This window comes from Nannospalax galili, unplaced genomic scaffold (genome assembly GCF_000622305.1).
Source record: "Nannospalax galili isolate Female #2095 unplaced genomic scaffold, S.galili_v1.0 scaffold49, whole genome shotgun sequence".
Taxonomy (NCBI): domain Eukaryota; kingdom Metazoa; phylum Chordata; class Mammalia; order Rodentia; family Spalacidae; genus Nannospalax; species Nannospalax galili.
In genome coordinates, this window is record NW_008359444.1 from 333,071 (window position 1) to 347,353 (window position 14,283).

Sequence of the window (14,283 nt, forward strand, 5' to 3'; positions counted from 1 at the left end):
CTCAGCCATCCCCCCAGACCCCATCTTTGTTCTATTACAAAACAATGTTTGTTTATAATTGAAGGTACGCATATTTGAGTACTTCCAACTTACAGCCTATACAGACAATGGGTTTCTAGTATAAATAATAGTGATGCATATGCTGTTTATAGTTTTTATTTTAATATGAAAAACAAGGTTTTTATTTTCAGATAAAACGATTAAATTATGGAAAATAAGTGAACGAGACAGAAGAGCAGAAGGTTATAACTTGAAAGATGAAGACGGACGACTTCGAGACCCATTTAGAGTCACAGCACTACGGGTACACACTGCGTTTCCTTTGACCTCTCTAGCACTTTTCAGAAATGAACCCCAGTGTTCCGTTAGCTGTTTATAGACTGCTTTCCGGTGGCCTGCGGGCTCTGACCTCATGGCTTATCTCTGATTAGCCTAGCACTCACTGCTGTGCATGGTTGAAAATGGGGTTCCTCAGTGTCACCATGGCAAACAGTCACACGTAATCTTCAGAAATATGGTGGTGCTAAGGGAATAGCTCATGTTGACTTCTGTGACAGGGCTTCTGTTGAGAGGTGTCTGGGCTGGCTGAGGGACTGCAGAGAAATTCAGAGTGCTTGCTGCAAGAATGTCATGGGTTACCAGTGGCAGGATGAACAGTGGACCAGCAAGATATTAGCAGTAATGCTGCTGAGGTTTCATCTGTGGAAGCAGTGGTACACTGTGATGTGCCAAAGACTTCTTCACCTGTCACCCTGAGCATTGATGCTTGTAATGGCAAACACTCCTCTTCCTTCCTGGCACCTAGGAGGAATAGGAAATGACCATATGTCATCTGTTCTAGTAACTAAGGAGAGTTTTATTTTTTCACTTTTTAACATTATGAAATTTGGTAAAATTTAAAATTTCAGTGTCTCGTAATTGGCTTAATGGTACATGTGTCTTAAATTAGATGAAGTGTTATGTAGGGTTAAGCTTAACAAGTGTGCACAGGTAAATCTGGTGAGACCTAGAAAGAGCCAGCCAGAATGGGCTCAGTGGAAACAGCAGCCACCTGAGCAGGAACAGAGCACAGCTAATGTCTTGAAAACAGTTGCCTCGCAGGTTTTTCAGCGAGGCTTAAGTCCCTGTTAACACTGTTAATCGGTTGAAGGTGTGTTAGGAAGTTCACTTGAAAGTAGTGGTCTCAGGTACTGCTGGGAAAGATGTGACAGAGCCGCAGGCCCAGCACCTGGAACTTGTGCAGTCTCTGCTGCCCCATTCCCTTGAGAAAGCTGGAAGGTAGGGGCAGCCCAGTGAGGGTTGTCCCTGCCACCAACAGACAGACAGTGGGCAGAGCTGGGGTAAGTAACCCAGGACAGTCTTCCTCTGACACCTCTTAGACTTATGTCACTAATTTCCAATGACTTCATCAGGTTAAGAGAGGTGATAAAATTTGCTCAGGTCTAATTTGTAGGAACCCAGATGCTCTATTCCATACCATTAGTGGTTTCTGGTCTGTGAATGAATGTAGGCACATTTTGTTTCGAAGCTCCCATTGTATAAGGTGCTGGTGCTAAGTCCTGTGTGTCATGAAATGAAAGAAACCGCCTGCTGTGGTCCTGCCTCTCATGCCACCAGCTCCACCCCCACCTGCACACACAGCCCTGCCTAGGAACTGAGTTCTTCTAGTCAGACCCCTGCATCTTCTGTGAGCTATGTCACAAGCTCACGTTGAAAAACTCTGGTCCTACCAGGCTCAGTGTTTGTTTTATTTCAGGCCTCTTTGACTGGGCTGGCTTGAAGAAAACGAGTCTGATCAGTGTTTATTTGGCTTTTAAACTGGTACAGTGTAAGCACAGAGTTGCAAGCCAGCGGACTCCTATGTTCTTAAGTCCATATTTGAACTCGTACCTCTTCTCAGAGCTCAGAGTAAACTTGTCTTCAGGGTCTTGCCTGAGCAAGAGTCAACATTGTTGCTGTTTTGAAGGATTTTTTTTTTTTTCTCTCAAGTTACTTCAGCTCTGTGAAAGGGGTTTAGATAAAAGAGCTCTTGGAATTAGAGTTACAGTTACCACTGCTTTGATTATTTGGAAACAGAAGAGGGTCATGGCAGATGTTTTAATCCTGCACACAGTGGAGCTGGCATCTTTTCAAAGGAACCTGAGTGTGGTCAGCACTAGCTGAGCTAAAATGACAGTAGCGTCCGTGCACACTTTTCCAGGCTCACCTTTACAGAATTTGGCCAGAGAAAAGGTAGCTGAGAGGTTCTTCCAAGACTTCCAGCTTCCCTCCTAGTGTATAGAGCTAACTTTTATTTACTTGCCCTCAAGCTTCCCTTCCCCAGAGGATCATGAGGCGGGGGTCTTTTCCTTGTCTCTTAGGAGTACTGCTTCTCAGGACTGACCTTGAGTCCCTGTCAGGCACAGGTGCTCTAGGGCATCTTCCTCCCTGTCTCTCCCTTTGTTCCTAGCAGTCATTCCCCAGAAGCCTCTGGTGCTGTGGCCCCGTGACCTTTAAGTGAAGCATAGTCTATGTGCCCTACAAGTGACAGACGGTGCAGCAGTTGGGTCTGTAGCCAGCTCCAAGTCAGTAAGTAGCACAGTGGGTGTTCTTGTCGTCCCTTGATCTCTACACACACTGTCACTGGCCCTCATGTCGACACTGAGGCAGACCCCACCACTGCAGTAAGAGTGAGACTGTAGTCAGTTACAAAGACAAGATTTGTGATTTGATTTGTGGCCACCAGAGAACACACAAGAATAGCCCCAAGTGACTAGGGCAGATTCTCTTCCTGTTTCCAGCAAGCCCATGTAACCTCTGATGGGGGCAAGGAGGTCATCTGGAGCAAGACGTTCCCCTCTGGGCTGTGGCTGACCTAGAGGCCATTGATTAGGGCAGATTCTCTTCCTGTTTCCAGCAAGCCCATGTAACCTCTGTGATGGGGGCAAGGAGGTCATCTGGAGCAAGACGTTCCCCTCTGGGCTGTGGCAGCCCTGCTCCGGTTTGGGGTGCTCCCTGCTCTGGTTTGGGGTGCTCCCTGCTCCGGTTTGGGGTGCTCCCTGCTCTGGTTTGGGGTGCTCCCTGCGTAAAACCTTTGTTTGTCCCTTCGGTCACCTCAGCGCTCTGATCTCACCCTTTGTAGCTTTGGCTTGAACTCCTTTCTCCTTCCATTTTTAGGTTCCGATATTGAAGCCCATGGACCTTATGGTAGAAGCAAGCCCACGGCGAATTTTTGCAAATGCACACACGTATCACGTAAATTCCATTTCAGTAAACAGTGACCATGAAACCTACCTGTCCGCAGATGACCTGAGAGTTAACCTGTGGCATTTAGAGATCACAGATAGGAGCTTCAGTATCCTTTGCCAGGAGCTGCCTCTGATTGCTGTGCAGCTGTTCTCCTGGCCACTTAGACTTGTGTCTCAGTGTGATCTCTACGTAGTGTGTTCTGTAGTTGCAGCTGTTACCGAAGTCCTCTGTGAATTAGGATCCCTGAAGGTAGAGACCTTGGACTGAAAGGTCTCTGGAAGGGGTCAGGCCTGAAGCCTGTGCTTACCCGATTAAGTCAGAAGCATTTTGAAGTAAGGCTGAATTTGAAAAATTAAGTGTTGGATGTTTTTTCTCTTAAATTTGCAAGTAGGTACTAGAAAAGAAAACGTGACATAGATTAAGATGGTGTTCAATCAATCACATGTAAGAGATCTTCGGTCTCCGTGGCTCAGCCATTGTCCTGCCTCTGACTCCTCTAATGCCAACCTGCCTCCACCCTAACCCTCCAGTGAACTGTCCATACTGCCCCTGCTCTGCCATCTGGGGCTGTGCATAGCTCTAGGTACCTCCGTCCTTGCTGTCACCAAGTGGTCACAGTGGTTCCCATAGCCCCAGGCTGAACTTGAGGACCTCGGGGTGTGCCTGGTCCCCTCCTTTCTGCAGCCTGACGCTGGCTGGCAGCTTGAGGCTCACATGGCGTCCCCAGTCCTCTGGTCCCTCCTCTCGCCATGGTGGCCAGTGACAAGCTGTGGTCGTGCCGCTGTGCTGCTCTTTTCACTCATTTCTACCAGAACGTAAATCTGTCCCTCAGTGTCCGTGTCGACTCGGAGGACCGCACCCTCCCTCTTCTTCAGTCCATTGACTGATTCCCTTGGTTACTCAGGGGACCTCACCCTCCCCTCTTCTTAAATCCATTGACTGATTCCCTTGGTTGACTGCCTGTTGTGTTGTTGTTGCTCTGGGAACACCAAGCAAACTCTTAAAGTCAGATAACTGACTGTTTGTAATTACTGTGGCTAGTGTGTGGGGTTGTGTAGGGGCACCTTCTTGGTGGGTGTCATTCAGTGTCTCCTGTCACATTGTCAGAAACTTGGTAGGACAGCTTGAGACGCTCAGGGCTTATATCTCTGCATCTGCCCTCAGTCAGGCAGGCCTTACATCCACCTGAAACCTCTTGCTATGGGCTCCTCCGCAACAGTGTGAGGTTGACCTCCTGCAACAGTTCCCTTAAGCGTCACTGCACAGTTGTCCATCAAAGTTCCTCAGTTGGCGTCACTAACCCAGTCAGCCAAGTGCTGTGCCTTAATGTCATGCTCCAGATATTGTAGACATCAAGCCTGCTAACATGGAGGAGCTGACAGAAGTCATCACTGCCGCTGAGTTCCACCCACACCAGTGCAACGTGTTTGTCTATAGCAGCAGCAAGGGGACCATCCGGCTGTGTGACATGCGCTCCTCTGCCCTGTGTGACAGGCATTCTAAGTGTAAGTCTCCTGTGACTACCTTTTCTTTTCCAAAAACTAGCTCTCTGCACCAAAGGAGGTGCTCCATGTCCTCTGCAGGTGTGGAACATGGGACCCTGGCTTTTGTGAGAAGCTTGGGGACGCTCCCCATGGGCATGCTAATGAGGAGGTGCTCCAGCAGCAGCCTTCTGCCCTGACTGACCTCAGCACCTCCTATAAGCGCTCCCTGAAATGGGTCCGATGGAACAACATCATGGCCTTTTTTGTGTGTGACAGTACTTGGGCCACAGCCACCAGAGTGCATTCCACCTGCGTCTTAGCTCTTGGAGTGGGTGCTGTTCGTGGTGAGCTCTGCTGGACTTGAAACCAGTGCCTTGGTGTTCAGTCCACTGAGTCTAGACTAGGTGAGGAAAGTCTTTACCTGTAGCCATAAAAAGTAGGCTCAGTAGACCTTGTGGTGTGTACCTGGACTCCCAGCTACTCAGGAAGCTGAGGCAGGATCAATCGAGGGCCAAGAAACAACCTGGTTTAATCCCAACACTTGGGAGGCAGAGGCAGGCGGGTCTTGTGAGTTCAAGGCCAGCCTGGTCTACATAGTGAGTTCCAGGACAGCTGGGGCTACAGGGAGACCCTGTCTCAAAAAGACCAAAAAAATAAAACAAATTTTAAAAAGAGGCCCAAGTTTGTAGCGTGTCACAGTCTGCTGAAGTGTCCTGGTACGCCATCTCGGAAAGCCCCCAGGTGCACACAACTTGCAGCTCTCATCCCAGGACACACAGTGGAGTGACTCTTGGTCAGTTCCTCTGGAGGGTGGCATTGCAAACATGTGCCAGCACCAGTGGTGCTTGATGCGGTGCAGCCACTGGAAGATGCTGTTCCTAGGCCTGAAGTGTGTAGAGCTCTGTTCCTGTTACGGTCCCTACAGTGAAGAAATGTTTTCATGTATAGCCTGTATCTTCCACATGGGGTTCCTCAGCCTTAGGTTCCAGGAGTAGCTGTACTGGTGAGCAAAGCATGGGACGTTAACTTGAAGCCAGCTAGTGCCAACTCCAAGTTAATGTTCCCTGCAGAGCCAGCACACATCACAAGCTCCTGCAGAGAAGAATGAGAGAAACTGAAGTGGCCTCAAGTAAAGAACATGTATCTTCCAGCCTAAGGCCTACTAAGGTGCAGGCATGGCTGACTGTGTGCTGAGGGATCCAGTGGCCTTGAGTGGGAGCACCTCCCTCTACGACAGGTCTTAAGTAAAGGACTATTGAACTGCCATGCACAGAGCCAGTCCCACTAAGAAAGCAATGAGAATTTTCCATTCAGGTCACAGTACAGTGTGACCTTTTGCTGCCTGGCCTTGTCCAGTGGCCCCATTCATTGTGGGCTGACCAGTGTGTTGCCAGCTTAAGGCAGGGGTCAGTTCAGCAGACCTGTGATATAGGCAGACGGGCAGCACATCATGTCCCCAGCCAATGTCCTGAGGGTACAAGGAGCTGCAGTCATGTTCCCATGCATATCAACGTCCTGGGGCCCACATGACTGTGATCCAGAGTCTGTGTGGAATTGAAACTTGCCCCTCGTGGGCACTGCTGGTGGAATTTCCCACCTTTGGAAACAGAAGACAAATCAGGAAGCTAGCAAAGTTAGGATGGTAAGAAGATCCAGCCACGTCAACACTGAGCCCTCCAGGGTCTCTGTGAAGCCGCAGTCCTACTGTAAGATGGTTAGTCTTCTGACAGCCCAGAAACTGAAAGTGCTCACTTTGTTTTTCAGTCTTTGAAGAGCCTGAAGACCCCAGCAGTAGGTCCTTCTTCTCAGAAATAATCTCATCCATATCTGATGTCAAGTTCAGCCACAGTGGTCGCTACATGATGACCAGAGACTATCTATCGGTGAAGGTGTGGGACCTCAACATGGAGGGCAGGCCTGTCGAGACACACCAGGTGCATGAGTACCTGCGGAGCAAGCTCTGCTCCCTGTACGAAAATGACTGCATCTTTGACAAGTTCGAGTGCTGCTGGAATGGTTCGGACAGGTGAGCCTGCCAGCACCCACCGTGCGGCTGTGTAGGAGTGCTGGTTCATTCAGGGTCTCCAGCAGGACCCTCAGACTGAGTGCCACCAGGGAGGTCACTGCAGTCAGCTGCAGAGGAGGATGCTGATGGGATTGTGTGTGCTAGGCTTTTGTTTGTTCGTGAAACACCCAGGGGAGAGCCAGGCATCTGAGCAGATTGCTCTCCCACTGACCATGCGTGCACCCACATTTAGACAGAGCCATAGTTCAAGGTGCATGTAGAATACTCGTGGATAATCCGTTCTTGTGTTTGACTGCACAGGTGAATGGAAGGAAGGAAGCAGGAAGTAATTCGCTAGTCTGAGAGGCCACTATTCAGTTTCCCTCTGTATTTGAAGAGGTTGAAGAAACAGCCTAGAGCACTGCCTTCCAGTACATCTGCTCTGAAATGCTGGTTAAGTACAGTGTGGTGGTTTCATGACTGAAAGGTCTTTGACATCCTCCCAAAAGAAGCCATATATCAGGTGATAAAGCAGATTGTCTTATGTCATCTTTTTGTACAATTTCTGTTCAGAATTTAAGTGACTAGAGACTCTGAAAAACCCTTCAGCATAAATACCTAGTAGAGTGGTGGCACATACCTTTAATCACAGCCCTTGGCTGTGAAGGCAGGAGGATCACCAATTCAAGGCTAACCTGGGCTATATAACCAGACTCCATCTCTAATCACCTAGAAACATAGCTATGGTTCTACAGTTACTTCTTCAGGTAATAGTTGAACTTACAAGAAATTTCAAGAACCAGAAATGAAGGGGAAATTGAACCTGGAATGGAAATAACTCCCCAAAGCTCTGGGCTGGCCTTGGCATCAACAGACACCAGGAAGCTGCTGCCTCAGCCTCCAGAGGTCATCCTTGAGATATGTCCATTTCAACCATCACAGGAATTAGGTCTGTGTCCTTCCCAGCTGTGTGGCGTGGAGGCCTCATGCCGAACGTCTGAAGAGCTGAGTGCCTCCCGGGGCCAGTGAGCTTGGCATCTTTGGACAAACCTTTCCTGGCCTTCTCACAGACTAACTGGCATGCCAGTTTAGAGTGTCTTGCAGAGGCCAAGCACAGTATTCCTCCGGCCACAATAAGCAGCATGCACTGCATCTGGCACAGACTGCTAGGGTGAGACGTGAGCCTGCCAGAGGCCAGGCACTGAGGCTGGCATTGCAGCCAACTCACCCTGAGCCCGGAGGAGCCTCAAGTTTGTACAGTAAGCAGCTGCATTTTGAACCCCCCTCCTTGAGGTTCCCAGCTAGGAAGATTGATAAATCTTAATTAAACACAGTGAGAACACAGGGTGCCCATCATCACCACATCGCTCCCCAGCTCTCAGACCTTCTCCACTGTGAAATCAGTTAAATAGCTCACAGGAAAAAGTTATCACAGACAACAGAAACAACCGAATTTCTAAGAATCTCTTTGTTTTTATTTTGAGATAGTCTTGTATGTCCCAGACTGGCCTCAAACTCTAGAGGTAGCTAAGAATGGCCTTGAACTCCTGATCCTCCTGCCTCCACCTCCCAAGTGCTGGATGTGTAGGTGTGTGTTCGCACACCAGTGTACGTAGTACTGGGGAAGAGACCCAAGACTTCCCGCACACCAGGCAAGCACTCCGCCAACTAAGCGTCATCCCTACATCCCCAGCCTTTTTTTTTTTTTTAACATGGGTTCTCACTATGTAGTCCAGAATGGCCTCCAACTCAGTCCTGCCTCAGCAGTCTCAGTGCTCAGATTGCGGGTGTGTTCTGTGTGTATACCACACCTAGCATAACATCTAAGAATTCAAATGCAGAAAATTTAAGTAATGATACAGTATAAGAGTCCTCGAAGTTCATGTGAAGGACATCCAAAAAAGCTAAACAAAGTGTAAGATGACTAGACGTGTCCTGGGAGATTCGGACACAAATCATCGTAGAACTGAAACGTACCAGAACCCAACCCGGAGACCCAAAGAACCGGGAAATAGGAAAGTTCAAGAAGCGTGGAGGCATGGTGGCACATGCCTGTAGCAGACACTGGGAGGCCAAGGCCTGGTGTATGCATCGAGACCATGTCCCCCAAAGGAGAACAGTATGGGGCACAGAGAAGGGGACAAGGGGTACTACACAGCCAGGGGAGAGCAGTAGTGTCCAGAACTGCTAGTACTGACGTGATAACTAGACCTCTTCTCTGCAGTTAATATTCCCTAGTTTAAAGTTACAATGTCCAGGGATTTTCTGTATCTTATCAAAGTCTAAGATCCACATTCAGGAAGCACAGAAATCATAGCAAAATTAACACAGGATGACCGTGTCCGCATGATAATGAAATTACTGGACACCGAAAGCAGAGAGGTCTTAAAGATAGCCTGCAAAAGAACAGTGGCAGAGTAACCCCGAGAACAGACTTCTCCACAGAACCTGCCTTACTCTGTTTCATGTTGTTCCAGAGTCCCCAAGTCTGGTGCTTTTATAAAGAAGAGGTGTACATAGAATAGTTTAGCTCATGGTTTTGGAAACTTGACAGTCCTACGTGGGATAGATTCGTCTGCTTAGCCTCTATCAGAGATCTCATAATGGCATCACATGACAGGAGCCAGAGAGAAAGGCAGAGATCACACAGAGAGGAAGAGAGAGCACACAAAGCCAGGCATACTGCGATACCCTGCGCCCACAAGAACGAGGCCAGGCCCTCAAGACCTAATCCTTCTCCAGGGTTATAAAACCAGTTTACCTAGTAGGAAACTCTGGCCTGACAGTACATCAGCTGTGAGCAGGAGAGGTCACTGGAAGAGAGGATCTGCAGCCAGGATGAACTGGTTAACAACACGGCTAGGAAGTGGCAAGCAAAGCTTGTGGCACCGTGGACTTGTCACAAGGGAACAAAAACCAGAACCACCTGCAGTAAATAACGCCTGGATGTGTAAGGACTGGACGAAGCTCCAGAGACGACCTTTGTAATGTCTGAAGTGGAAGGGGTCTGAAACAAGGTCTCAAAAGCCCAGACCCTGGAGAAGAGCATCACAGAATTTAACAACGTTGTAAATAACCACAGGGTTATGGAGACGGCTCAGTTGGTAAAGTGCTTTCCACATAAGCATCAAGACCTGAGTTTGGATCCCTAGAATCCACCTAAAAAGCTAGGCATGGTAGTGACATCTCTAATCTCAGTACTCAGAGGGAGAGATGGGCAGATCACAGGATCTCACTGGCAGGCCAGCTGAGCCAAACCAATGAACTTCATATTCCTTGAGACCCTGTCTCAATAAGGTGGGAAGGGGCTCATGAAATGGCTCAGCAGTTAAGAGGACTTGCTTCTCTTGCAAAGGATACAGCAGTCTGTAATTCTAGTTCCAGGGCATCCAAAGCTGCCTTCTAGCCTCTGTGGACCCCAGGCATGCACACAGATGTAAGCAAAACACATTAAAAACAATTTAAAAAATAACACTAAGGCGGGGGTGGTGGCATGATGCACACCTTTAATCCCAGCACTTGGGAGGCAGAGGAAGGTATCTCTCTTGAGTTTGAGGCCAGCCTGGTCTACATAGTGAATTCCAGGCCAGTTGGGGCCACGGGGAGACTGTAAAAAATAAGATGGGGAGCTATTGAAGAAAACGCAGGACATCAACCAGTGGTGGACCAACCAGTGGCCTCCACATGCACATGAATACACAAGCATCCACAAAATAGTAAATAATGTCCAGAGTATAATAAGAACCCTGAGTTAATAAGAGAGTGGCTGCCAACTCACTTTAGAAAGAGTAAAGGCCAACAGGGGCAGAAGTGGGCAATACAGTGGTAAGGGGGCTTGAAGGCCGGAGGCCTTGCCCTGCCTCCCGAGTGCTCTGCTGACAGCAGTGGGCTGGGAGGGCCTTTTGGGTACATAGAACATTCAGAAACCTGAAGTAGGGCCTGGAGGGTGGCTTAGTGATTAAGAGCACATATTGCTCTTACAGAGGACTGTGGGTTTTGTTCCCATCACCCACATAGTGGTTCACAACTGCCCGTAACTCAGGTTCCAGGGGACCTCAGGCCCTCTTGAGCCCTCCAAGGGCATGCATGTGATGCATATAAACCCACGTAGGCAAATACACATACTTATAAATAAATACTTTTTGGTCTTTTTGAGGCAGGGTCTCCCTGTAGCCCCAAGCTGGCCTGGAACTCGCTATGTAGACCAGGCTGACCTTGAACACAGATCTGCCTGCCTCTGCCTCCCAAGTGCTGGGATTAAAGGCGTGCGCCACCACACTCGGCTAAATAAATGCTTTTTAAGAAAAAGAAAACAGTGCTCACTCTAGTGTTCACTGTACTAACATTGGAATGATGCAGAGATTAGTGTGGCCTGCATAGGAAGACATGCAGATCCGTGAAGCAGTCCGTAGTTTTCGTGCCTCAGCAAACCAAAAGACGGATAATTGTGCATGAGTTAATAAAGAGACAGGAACTGAAAAAAAAAGTCCGAAGTAGCAACACCTGCTTGTTGGTCACTGGCGAACATGCAGCTAAATTGTAATGTTTGGTGCCGAAGACTAGTGGGGGTCTGTGACCTGTGTCACTGAGTGCATTTAAACGTGCAGTGGTGGGCTGGAGAGATGGCTCAGTGATTAAGACTTGTTCTTAAGTTGTTCTTCTAGTGGACCAGGGGTCAGTTCCCAGCACCCACATAGTGGCTAGTGACCATCTTGACTCCAGTTCCAGGAGGATCCAACACTCCTTTTTGGGGGTCTTTTTGAGACAGGGTCTCCCTGTAGCCTCAGCTGGCCTAGAACTCACTATGTAGACCAGGCTGGCCTTAAACTCAGATCTGCCTGTTTCTGCCTCCTGAGTGCTGGGACTAAAGGTGTGTGCAACCACACCTGGCACACTCCTCTTATGGCCTCCTCAGGCATTGCTTAACGGGCAGGTATGCTTACAAGCAAGAAAAACACTCATACACATAAAATATAAATAAGTCCACTGGTCATGGTGGTGCATGCCTTTAATCCCAGCACTCAGAAGGCAGAGGCAGGTGGATCTCTTTGAGTTTGAGGCCAGCCTTGTCTACATAGTGAGTTCTAGGGCAGCTGGGGCTACAGGGAGACCCCCATCTTAAAAAAAAGACAATACATATATATCAAATAAATAAGTAAATAAATAGCCTGGGTTTGTTCAATTCCCGTAACTACACAATATAAATTAACAATCAAGAGAGAGACAGAGAGAGAGAAAGAGACAGAGAGACAGAGAGACAGAGACAGAGAGGAAGGAAGAAGAGGAGGAAGAAGAGGAAGAGGAAGAGGAAGAGGGGGAGGAAGAGAAAGGAAGGAAGGAAAGAAGGACGGAAGCTAATATCATCTCCATGGAGCTAGTATAAGCACACATTGAATGAATGTAAAACACGGAATCCGAAGCCCTCTTCTGACCTCCATGGCATTGCACGACATGGGTGCACTCACGTACATGCAGGCAATACACTCATGCACATAAAATAAAAATAATAAATAAAATAAAAAAAGAATACTGACCTTGCAGAAGACCTGGATTCAAATCCCAGCACCCACAAGGCAGCGAACAACTGTTTGTAACTCCAGTTCCAGGGGATCCGACAGCCTCTTCTGTCTTCTGTGGGGCATTGCACGACATGGCTGCACTTACCTCCTACATGGAGGCACAACATTCAGACACAAAATAAAAATAGTAAATAAAATATTTTAAAATAATAACAGAATATAGGTGAGTAACACAGTAGCTTCTTAATGTGTGATGGTCCTGGATTTGCTCCCCTACAACAGGAAAAAGAGTCAACTATTCTAAATGTAACTGCATGGGAATTGTACTCACCTGCTGTAATGAGATTGCCCTTCTGGGGACAGGATGGGAGATCATCTTTCTAGAGGACACTTTGTGGAATTTAACCATCCCAGAGATTGCTTACGGGATCTGGGTTTATACCCTTTGGTATACACAGTATCGAAACGTTTTAGTTTCCTACCTAAGAAGCTGCCAGGCTCTCCCAGTGATGTCTGCCTAGTCTGCCCCCGCAGACTTACCTCCATTTGCCCCATAGCTGCTCCCACAGGCCGCGATGAAGTGGAGCCCAGCCTTTGGTACAGTCTCTGTCACTGCCTGGTCCCTGCTACTGGGAGGCTCTGCCTTACGTTGCTCCATCCTACTGAGCAAAGGCAAACAGCACTTGGTGCGTGTTTATTTCTATCCCTGCCAGGAGCAGACCTGAGCCGGCCGTGGTTCTCCCACTGCAGTCAGGTGCTGGGCAGGTCAGGAGATGCCCCCCTTCGTGCAAGAATACAATAAGGCGCCTGCTGCTTACTGCTAAGTTCACCCGCAGTTCATCCACCGGAGAAGTGCTGTCGTCTTTCTAAATTCTTGTCCTTACTGTGTTTACAGCAATGTGAATGTATGCTTCTCATTATTCGCACACTCACATGCCCTTTCAGAAGCACGGTATCCCATGTGGAAATGAATTTGGAGAGGGCTGTGTACAGTTGTCCTCACCTGCAGGCCCAGTCACGTGCAGGCATTCCAGGCGCCTTCTCTGAATGCACTGTGGCACGGCTTGCAGGCATTCCAGGCGCCTTCTCTGAATGCACTGTGGCACGGCTTGCAGGCATTCCAGGCGCCTTCTCTGAATGCACTGTGGCACGGCTTGCAGGCATTCCAGGCGCCTTCTCTGAATGCACTGTGGCACGGCTTGCATCTCCAGCACCTGTGGTGCCACCTATTCTTGTGTTTCAACCGTGGATTTGAAATAAGCAGGAATAGCTAGCTGGTGGGAGCATGGTGGGGGTGGTTTATCTGTTTGTGGTGTGGTGTTTTAGGCAAGGTTAACCAGACACTTTAAGTATTTGCAGACAACTAGGAAGAACCCTGAACAGCATGGTGGTTTGAAAATTAGCACCTAGATGTTGTTCAGACTACCAGCTGATGAGACAGCAGGAGAGTGCGAGGACTGCAGAGGAGATGACAGAAGATGCTGGTCTTGCTTCACCAGGGAAGTCAGGGCATTGTGGGATGTACTTTGGTTTTTGAGACAGTCTCGGGTAGCCCAAGCTGTCCTTAACTAACCCTAACCCTAACCCTAACCAGACAGGAAGGTTGGGCGTTCATGGTCATCCCTGGCTACACAGGAAGTTTGAGGCCAGCCTGAGCATCAAGAAACTTTTGTCTCTAAACCCAAACACAAAAAGCAAAAAACTCTCACTGTGTAGCAGCTGCCTGTAATCCCAGCACAGATCTCCAGGGCAGGCTAGCCAGCTAGACGACAGAATGAGAGACATCTGGGTTCAGTGAGAGACCCTGCATCAGGAAATGGAGAGCAGTTGAAGATACTCTACCTCAAGCTCCATCCTCCATACACAAGGCACACGTGCTAAGTGCTGGAATTATACCAGCACCACCATACCAGGCTTTCAGGTCGGAAGCTAGCCTGGTCTGCATAGTGAGTTCCTGACCAGCCAGGGCTACATAACGAGACTTCGTCTCAAAAAAAGAAAAATAAATGCATTGCTATAATTAGCTACAAGTCCAGAGGTTGGCAGG

General features: G+C 48.5%; 1 protein-coding gene across 3 annotated transcripts in view; it reads left to right on the forward strand.

Moving 5' to 3' along the window:
* The window catches only part of Ppp2r2d (protein phosphatase 2 regulatory subunit Bdelta), a 47,229-nt gene that overhangs the window by 22,522 nt on the left and 10,424 nt on the right, over window positions 1–14,283 (forward strand). The window contains exons 5-9 of one of the 3 annotated variants that reach the window (XM_029558690.1): window positions 192–304; window positions 3,157–3,334; window positions 4,569–4,733; window positions 6,477–6,738; window positions 7,039–7,192. In XM_029558690.1, the coding sequence (XP_029414550.1) occupies window positions 192–304; window positions 3,157–3,334; window positions 4,569–4,733; window positions 6,477–6,738; window positions 7,039–7,042 (722 nt within the window). In that variant the 3' untranslated portion in view covers window positions 7,043–7,192. Of the gene's footprint in view, window positions 1–191; window positions 305–2,452; window positions 2,569–3,156; window positions 3,335–4,568; window positions 4,734–6,476; window positions 6,739–7,038; window positions 7,193–14,283 lie in introns of those variants that run through there. The other 2 variants (XM_008823142.2, XM_029558691.1) reach the window with 2 other exon arrangements.